General features: G+C 56.6%; 2 protein-coding genes across 2 annotated transcripts in view; one reads left to right on the top strand and one right to left on the bottom strand.

Moving 5' to 3' along the window:
* Positions 1-533: 533 nt before the first annotated feature.
* On the bottom strand, positions 534-5,302 carry LOC115390454 (NADH dehydrogenase [ubiquinone] iron-sulfur protein 8, mitochondrial-like). Its single transcript, XM_030094337.1, has 8 exons — positions 5,220-5,302; positions 3,862-3,911; positions 3,721-3,786; positions 3,507-3,596; positions 3,298-3,406; positions 1,118-1,181; positions 889-1,017; positions 534-779 (listed from the first exon to the last, which is right to left on the bottom strand). Exons 2-8 carry the CDS (start codon positions 3,902-3,904, stop codon positions 648-650), a joined length of 633 nt encoding a protein of 210 aa, XP_029950197.1. The 5' UTR covers positions 3,905-3,911; positions 5,220-5,302; the 3' UTR covers positions 534-647.
* Positions 5,303-7,749: 2,447 nt separating this feature from the next.
* The window catches only part of LOC115391129 (beta-1 adrenergic receptor-like), a 7,994-nt gene continuing 6,653 nt past the window's right edge, over positions 7,750-9,090 (top strand). The window contains exons 1-5 of the mRNA XM_030095238.1: positions 7,750-7,795; positions 7,896-8,035; positions 8,157-8,220; positions 8,298-8,423; positions 8,508-8,646. Coding sequence (XP_029951098.1) covers positions 7,750-7,795; positions 7,896-8,035; positions 8,157-8,220; positions 8,298-8,423; positions 8,508-8,646 — 515 coding nt within the window. The remainder of the gene's footprint in view (positions 7,796-7,895; positions 8,036-8,156; positions 8,221-8,297; positions 8,424-8,507; positions 8,647-9,090) is intronic.

Consider the following 9,090-nt stretch of genomic DNA (forward strand, 5'->3'; position numbering starts at 1 on the left):
GACCGGGCCTGACCGGACCTGACCGGGTCTGACCGGGCCTGACCGGACCTGACCGGGTCTGACCGGACCTGACCGGACCTGACCGGGCCTGACCGGGACTGACCGGGACTGACCGGGACTGACCGGACCTGAGCGGGCCTGACCGGGACTCTCTCAGCCCAGTCTGGACTCCTGCAGACCCCCAGGCTGTTTGGAACCTCCTGCAGACCGGGTTCTCCTGCAGACCGGGTTCTCCTGACTGGATCAAAGTGGATCAAACTGAGCTGAGAGGAAGTGGGCGTCTGGGGCGGATCTGGACCTTCTTGTGGATCTGAGGGTCTGGTTCAGGGATCCAGAGGAAAACCAGAGCGTCACATTTAAAGTTTCTCCCAGTTTTTATTCTCTGCATCAGGGTGGAAACATGAAGACCACAGACCGGCCACGGGGACCGGGAGACCGGAGCGGACATGTCTCCGGTCCGCCGGGGGGACGGCTGGACCCCCACAGGTCCCACAGGTCCCACAGGTCCCAATAAATACACATAAACACTGAAGTCCACACGGATCAAAGTATATTCAGCACAGGAGGGACGAGTGGGCAGAACGGCCCACACTGTGTGTGTGTGTGTGTGTGTGTGTGTGAGTGTGTGTGTGTGTGTGTGTGTGTCTCTATCGGTACAGGTAGTCGGCCTGGATGTTGGCGGCGATCTCGGCCTCCCACTTGTCTCCGTTGTTGAGCAGCTTCTCCTTGTTGTACAGCAGCTCCTCGTGGGTCTCCGTGGAGAACTCGAAGTTGGGGCCCTGCGGGGTGAAGGGGTGAACAATGAGCACATGAGCCGGAGCCATGTCGACACACACACACACACACACACACACACACACACACACACACACACACACACACACACACCTCCACGATGGCGTCCACGGGGCAGGCCTCCTGGCAGAAGCCGCAGTAGATGCACTTGGTCATGTCGATGTCGTAGCGGGTCGTCCTCCTGCTGCCGTCCGCCCGGGTCTCCGCCTCGATGGAGATGGCCTGGCGCGCGCACACACACACACACACACACACACACACACAGTCAGCCCTGCAGCGGCCCGGGCCGGTCCTCCCTGGTCCTCCCTGGTCCTGGTCCTACCTGGGCGGGGCAGATGGCTTCACACAGCTTGCAGGCGATGCAGCGCTCCTCTCCTGACGGGTACCTGCCGGAGCAGCGGGCCAGTCAGTCCTCCACCCAGAGACCGGGTCAGACCAACCCCCCCAGAGGACCCAGACCTGGACCCGGAACCCCACAGCGACCTAGAACCTCACGGGGACCTGGAACCTCGGGGCACCACGGCACTCTCCCTGAGAGCCGTCAGTCTCTGGACCTTCAGGACGGTCCTGGTGACTCGTCTCTATAAGCTCACTTGGCGGTCAGGGACAGAACCTCTGGACTGGAGGACCAGGGCAGACCAGGGTGGTGGCTCCTCTTTTAAAAAGGGGACGGGAGGATGTGGTCCAACCACAGGGGGGTCAGACTCCTCAGCCTCCCTGGAAAGTCTGTTCCAGGTCCTGGAGAGGAGGACTCCACCGAGTCACACCTCAAATCCTGGAGGGAAGAGGAAGGTTTTGGAGGAGAGACGTCACCAGGGGGAGGAGCTATGTCACCAGGGGGAGGGGCTATGTCACCAGGGGGAGGGGCTATGGCACCAGGGGGAGGGGCTATGGCACCAGGGGGAGGGGCTATGGCACCAGGGGGAGGGGCTATGGCACCAGGGGGAGGGGCTATGTCACCAGGGAGAGGAGCTATGTCACCAGGGAGAGGAGCTATGTCACCAGGGGGAGGGGCTATGGCACCAGGGGGAGGGGCTATGGCACCAGGGAGAGGAGCTATGTCACCAGGGGGAGGGGCTATGGCACCAGGGGGAGGGGCTATGGCACCAGGGGGAGGGGCTATGGCACCAGGGGGAGGGGCTATGGCACCAGGGGGAGGGGCTATGGCACCAGGGGAGGGGCTACGGCACCAGGGGAGGGGCTACGTCACCAGGGGGAGGGGCTACGTCACCAGGGGGAGGGGCTACGTCACCAGGTTGGGGCTACGGCACCAGGGAGGAGCTATCTCACCAGGGGGAGGGGCTACGGCACCAGGGGGAGGGGCTACAGCACCAGGGGGAGGGGCTGGGAGTAGAGCCACGACTCCTCCACATGGAGAGGAGCAGTGAGGAGGCTCAGCTCCTCTTTAGGAGGGAGCCTCCTGGACACCTCCCTGAGGACAAGTTCTGGACATGTCCCACCAGGAGGAGGACTTGGGGAAGACCAGGACAGGACGGACTGGGATGAGAACTCCTCAGGATCCTCCAGGAACAGTCTGGAGACAGGATGAGTCTGGGGACAGGACATCTGGACATCCCTGCTGCCCCGTCAAATCTCTTTTTACTTCTTCATGGATCGTCTGAGCTTCAACTTTGATCAGCAGCTTTTCTCCTTCGGCTGCTTTTCCAACATTCAGAGATGAAGACATTCCAACACCCGTCCCCCCGATGGACTCCCTAAAGCTCCGCCGCGTCCCGCAGGGCCTTTTAAAGGACAGACGGTTTCTCTGTAACTCACTGAACCGTAACCGCGGCAACGCTGCAACCAGGAGCGACACAACAGGCGTAAAGCCACCGGAAGGCTCCTTCAGGACAACGGCCCACTTCCTGGTCCCGCCTCCTGCTCCCTCTCAGCCAATCACCTGCTAACCCTAAAGGTGCGTTCAGGAACCCCAGGCGGGTGGGAAATCAGCGCGTCATCCACATTTAAAGGTTACAGGATGTCCGGACTGCGTGCTGAGCGAGGACGAACGCAGCGTCCGGCGGACAGACGATTGGCGGCAGCAGAAATGTCCCGCCAGCGCGCGCACACACACACACACACACACACACACACACACACACACACACACACACACCTCGCCATGTCTTCATCTCCGCCATCGCTGGCGAAGACGACATCGCTCCAAACTCTGAGGTCTTCAGACGAGCTCCGGAACGGCCCCTTCATGGGGGCCCCGGCCCCTTCATGGGGGCCCCGGCCCCTTCATGGGGGCCCCGGCCCGCTCGGGGTCCAGACCTCCTGCCCCCACAGCAGCGCCTGACCTCAGAACTGCTCTAAAACTCCCGACTCTTCTGGCAACGCTCAGAGCGTCCCCGGACGGAGACGGAGGCGGTGTCCCGCACACGCCGTCACGCCGCAAACCAGCATTTTATAAAAAACCAAACTACCGTCTGGTAAAAAGTCCCGGCAGCCGAGGCCTGCAGCTGGACCGCCCCGGACCGGTCCGGACCGGAGACCCACCTGCGCAGAGCGTGCTCCCCCCGGAAGCGGGGCGACAGCGGGCCCTTCTCGAACGGGTAGTTGATGGTGGCCGGCTCTCGGAACAGGTAGCTCATCGTCATCCCCAGACCTGCAGCCAGGCACACACCCGTCACACCGCTGAACCCGGAGCCCCGGGCCGTGTGTGTGTGTGTGTGTGTGTGTGTGTGTGTGTGTGTGTGCGCGCTGACCTCTGAAGAGCTCCGTCCACAGCAGGGTCTGTGCGGCCCGGTCCGTGATGGACTTCATGTCTGTGGGGATCTCCTGGGCGTTCACATACTCTGCACACACCAGCGGGAAATGGGTCAAAGGTCACTCAGGTGAAGCACCGTCTCCGGTGACCTGGACCACACGCTCGGGCCTCTGGCTCTCCAGGACGGGTTTACGGCGCGGGGAGACACTCACTGAATCCTGGTCTCTGTGCAGACACACTGAGGGACCTCACCAGGCTGGGGCTGGCCACCGATGTGCCTGAAGCCAGACGTACAAGCAGATCGTCATCAAAAGCAAACTCACACGAAAGGCTAAAGAGTGGCAGCGCCATACCTGGCCTGGAGGCGGAGTACAGCAGACGCAGCGCTGCAGCCATGACGCACCTGCAGAGCAGCACGGGGAGATTTATCATTCAGGGGCAGCAGAGACCCAGACCCCGCTGCCCCTGCAGGCTCGGACTCCAAGCCTCCAGAACATTCAGAAACTGCAGTGAACCGGTGTTGTGCCACGGTACTTACCCCGATAGAAAGTGTGTCCCCTGTTCGCGGGATGGAACTACACCCTAAACAATGACAAGTACTATCATGCAGATTGTAGTATGGGTGTAGTGACTGTTACCGTTTTATTGTGCTGCTTTTTTAATTGAACATAAACAATGGACTTGTTTATTTTGATATATTGACACGCTCACTTTTTCACCTGCAGCCCTTCATCACACTGTAGCGCCATAAGAAACTGATCTGACAAAGAATCAGTCGCCTTCGTTAGCATCGCTCTCTCTCTTCATGCCATGCTCATACGTTGACTTCTGATGCTGTTTGGGATCATTTCTCTTAGATTAGAATCTTGCTGCTATTTACAATCATCCGGAAGTTCTATCCACACTTCCAAAATAAAAGCGCATATCCATGAAAAACGTGAGGACTCGACCATATTTAGCCTGCAAAAATCTGTACCCCCCGTGGAGAATGTTCGAACCAAAGACCACCATGATGACATTTATTTAGTGATCATCTTTAAGAGTGATGATGCTGGAGAGTTTCACAGGACTGGCTGACTTCTTCCCTGAGCTACAGAGGAGTACACGTTATTTCAGGGGATACACGCTCTATCGGGGTGAATACCTTGGCACAACACCGGAGCCAAGCAGCCCGGCTGCAGGGTCCCAGAGGCCCGCTGCACCGGAAACACGTTGACTGTGTCGCCAGAGCATCAACAGCTGAGAGAGACACGCGCTTTAAAACTCCTGGAGAAGTCAAAGCGCGGGAATCACACCATCCGCCACAGTGACACGCGCGAGGACCCGGCTGAGGGACCTGGAAACCGCTCCGGTTCAGCACGGAGCCGTGACCCTGAGTGCGGATGCGAGTCCGCCTCACGTGACGAAGCCTCTGCAGCCGGTAACAGGACGTTATTGAAGAACGCGGCACGCGCCTTCCCGTCCTGTAACCGCCGGAGCACGAGCTGCACCCGAAGGAGGAGCACGAGCTCAGCCGGGAGTGTGGAGGTCTGCCGCTCAGCTCAGCTAAGCTAAGCTAGCGCCGCCGTCAAGGACTTCTCGCGCAGAGGTCGCTTGAGGTGAAGTAAACGTGGCCGGAGCTCCGGGGCCGCGGCGGCCGCGGCGGGGCCGGTTCACTGTGGAACGGCGCGAAAAACGTCTTCTGAGCAGCAAGCAACGCTTAGAAACTCACCGAAAAGTCGCTATTTGGCCTCCTTAACCAGAACAGCGGCTCGGACTCTGCGTGAACCGGAAGTGTTGTAACGTGATGACGTACTACGGACAACTAAGTAGTTCAAAAAGGATTCACGTTCGCTCAGGCGTTGTGCGAAATACGAAGGTTCTGATTCAAAAATACAAATAATAAATAAGAAAAATTTAAACATTCTTGGTTTGCTGTTTACTACTAATAAGTCACATTATTTATATGATTGAATTGAGGAGGCGGAAATGGTTCCAAACTGTGGCCTTTCAGCGAACCCGGCGGCAAGGGAGGGGGGGGGGGGGGGGGACCTCACGCAGACTCCCCCGCCCCCTCAGTCAAAGTCCAGTGTTTCATTAAAAAATAAAGTTTTCAGTCTATTATGTGCTTAAAAAAACAACAACAAACTCCGCTGGCCTGGTCAAATCAATATGAAGTGTTGTGCTGTTCAAAATTAGAAAAAAGAGGAGAGTCCAGCTCTGCTGAAGGGGAGAGCTGCTGATCTGATCTTTTGTTTTGTTACCATTTGTGCTCTTCAGCAATGTGGTTAATGATCATACGTTCTTGGACATGTTGGATCAGCGCCGCTGATCTGTGGCTTCTGGTTTTGTGTTGCTCCGTTTTCTACACCTATGCGTCCCCAGTACATTCTCAGCCTGCAGGGATTCGGTGTCTTGCTCAAAGACACTTCAACATGGAGCTGGAAGACAACGAGCTCCACCTGAGAAGAGCCCTCCAAGCTCTGTGTGAAATCAACACTGAAGTGGCTATTTGTCTTTGGATACAATAAAAATCAAAAACTTAAAGATGCTGTAGGCAGGATTCTGCATCTCCACCATCTTGCTTAGGGTTATCTAAGCAAGATGGCGATTTGACCCATCTAAGATGGCAATTTGAAACCCAGCACAGCCTAGCAAAATCCTGCCTACAGCAGCTTTAACATGAACTTCAAACTACCACTGATGCGCCGGGTCGTGGTTTACGCAGGCAGAAGAAATCACAGTCCAACAAAATCCCTGTAGGGTTTATCTTGGTTTATTCTCCATGGCAAGCAAACAATTGGGGCGATCACTTCCTGCTGCTTCTCTTGCTCTGTTAAAAAACCGTAGCCCCCCCCCCCTCCAGGTGCACGCTGCTCCTCCACCTGCAACCTCCTGAAATAACCTCCAGGTGCAGGTGGTACCAATTAACTCTACAAAAGCAAGCCTAACAGAAAATAATGTGCCAATCACCCAAACCTAACATGCAAAATAAACAAATAATCTAAACAAAAGAAACACGAAATGCAATAACACAAACAAAAACTAAATTAGAAAATATTCAGAAGATACTCAAAAACTAACAAATAGCCCCAACAAACACTGATTCATAATGACGTCAAAAGACACTTCTGTCATAATTATTGTCAAAATAATTCAGAATTCTTCTTCTTCTGTTTTTTTGCTTAAAAAAGGAATAACTCACTGAAAATAAGTGTCATTTTGTGATGAGTGTCAGATTTGTGCTGGACTGTTGTTGGAAATAAGTTGACAGAAATGTGTAGCATTGAGTTTCCAGCTTCATAAAGCATCCCGTGTGAATACTTTCAACCCTGAAACTAATCATTTCAACAGAGTTCTGACTGAACCTGGACATATTCCAGTCTGTGACATTCTGTCCGTTTCACAACCACAGAAAAGCTGTTCAAATACCTTTTTTCCTGCTAAATGATGTTTGTAATGGAAATGAACAATGTCAAAGCATACAAAGCACAACAGGTTGGAAATATGTGATGCTGTGTTTGTGTTCACCAAAAAAGGTGAAAGAAGACAGTGTGAGCTCATGTTTTAGAAGTCCATCCTGTTCTGGGTCGGTGTCAGATCAGTTTCTCGGGTCTCGTACTCTGAGAGCTGGGATTCTTGCTGCGATGAGCAGGGCGATGCGGCTGTGCTGCAGTCAGGGCGTCGCCGTCCTGGAGCTCAGTGGAGCATGGGAGTTTTAATGAAGTGGCGCTCGCTCCGCTGGATTGATGACCGCAGCGCTCTGACGCCGGCTCTCACACACTCCGGTTCTGAACGAGGACGACGGCTCGCTGCGACAGTAAGTACAACCCTGATTCTGTCAGATTGACGCAGGAAGACCGATCTGTATTCTGGTGGCTGGAGGTTGGAGCAGCACCGCCGCCCTCTGGGTCCTGAGGGTGTCGGGGCGGAGCGGGCGAGGGGGGGTCCCGAGGAACCCGGAGAGGCAGGAGCCCGAGCAGCAGCCGTCCATCAGGGCGTCAGCGGCGTTCAGGAATCAAACTACAAACCAACGGCGTATTAAACCACCCACAGCACCGAGAAACCGGGAGCTGAACCTCAGAGACGCCTGATCCTGCAGGGTTCATGTTGAATCTAGAGCAGGGATGGGCAACTGGCGGCCCATGGGCCGCATACGGCCCTCACCCTCACTCTGAACGGCCCTCAAATTAATGTTTGAAAAAAAAAAAAAAGTTTTTTGCTGCACAGATTCAGTTGCAATGACATGCTGTGGCCACCAGATGGCACGCCCTCCGTGTTTCCAGCTGGTCCTGCAGTGTGTCGGGGGTCAGGGGGGCTGTGGCAGCAGTAACTGTGTGTGTGTGTGTGTGTGTGTGTGTGTGTGTGTGTGTGTGTGTGTGTGTGTGTGTGTGTGGTGGCGTTGCAGTGAGCGAGGGCCTGAACGCCACGGTGCCCGCTGAGCGCGCCTGGACCCGGGCGGAGCGCTGGCTGCTGGTGACGGTGCTGGGCCTGGAGATGCTGCTGGGCATCGCCGGAAACAGCCTGGTTCTGCTGGTCAAGCTCCTGGTGAGACCACTTCCTGTTTCCCAGATCGGGTCAAGAACCACTTCCTGTGTTCTAGATCAGGTCTGGAGACGATGCCGAGACGTCCGGTCTGAGTGAAGGTGGTTCTTGTGTGGTGTTTCAGCGCCGGGGCCAGTTCTGCTGCCGGTACTGGCTTCCCTTCCTCAGCCTCACGCTGTCGGACCTCGGTAAACCGGGCCTCGGGTCACACGACGACCTCTCCGGAGAGACCGAGCCCCTGACCTCTGACCCCTGTGCCGTCCAGGCTGCTCCCTTCTCATCGTCTCGGGCTCCATGCTGGCCGTCGTGACCGGAGGTCAGAGGTCGCCGTGGTGCGAGGCGGTCAGTCTGCTGAAGTTCGCCTTCGTCACCTCGTCCATCGGGAGCGTCGGTACGGCGCAGCAGAACCCGCTCACCACACTGCCGGACCCAACATTCCCATCATGCTTTGGAGCAGAACTGCTTTTCCTTGCAGCCGTCCTCACTGTGCAGCGTCTGATCGGCCCGTCCTCCGCCCGGGGCTTCCTCTTTGTCGCCATGGCGACGGTGTGCCTGGCGTCCTGGGTGACGGGGGTCATCTTTGGGAGCGTTCCTGTCGTCTACACCTGGATCAGGTACACCGACCCGCAGCCTGCAGGGACTGCAGGGACTGCTGGGGCTCCTGGGGCGAGTTCTGAACCGCTATGAGCCGCTCTCAGCCGCTCTCCCGCCTCTTTCAGCCACTCTCCCACCTCTTTCAGCCGCTCTCCCGCCTCTTTCAACTGCTCTCCCGGCTGTTTCAGCCGCTCTCCTGCCTCTTTCAGCCGCTCTCCCGCCTCTTTCAGCTGCACTCCCGCCTCTTTCAGCCGCTCTCCCGCCTCTTTCAGCCACTCTCAGCAGCTCTCCCACCTCTTTCAGCCGCTCTCCCACCGCTTTCAGCCGCTCTCAGCCACTCTCCCACCTCTTTCAGCCACTCTCCCGCCTCTTTCAGCCACTCTCAGCCGCTCTCCCGCCTCTTTCAGCCGCTCTCCTGCCTCTTTCAGCTGCTCTCCCACCTCTTTCAGCCGCTCTCCCGCCTC

The sequence above is a fragment of the Salarias fasciatus genome, chromosome 6, assembly GCF_902148845.1.
Source record: "Salarias fasciatus chromosome 6, fSalaFa1.1, whole genome shotgun sequence".
NCBI lineage: Eukaryota > Metazoa > Chordata > Actinopteri > Blenniiformes > Blenniidae > Salarias > Salarias fasciatus.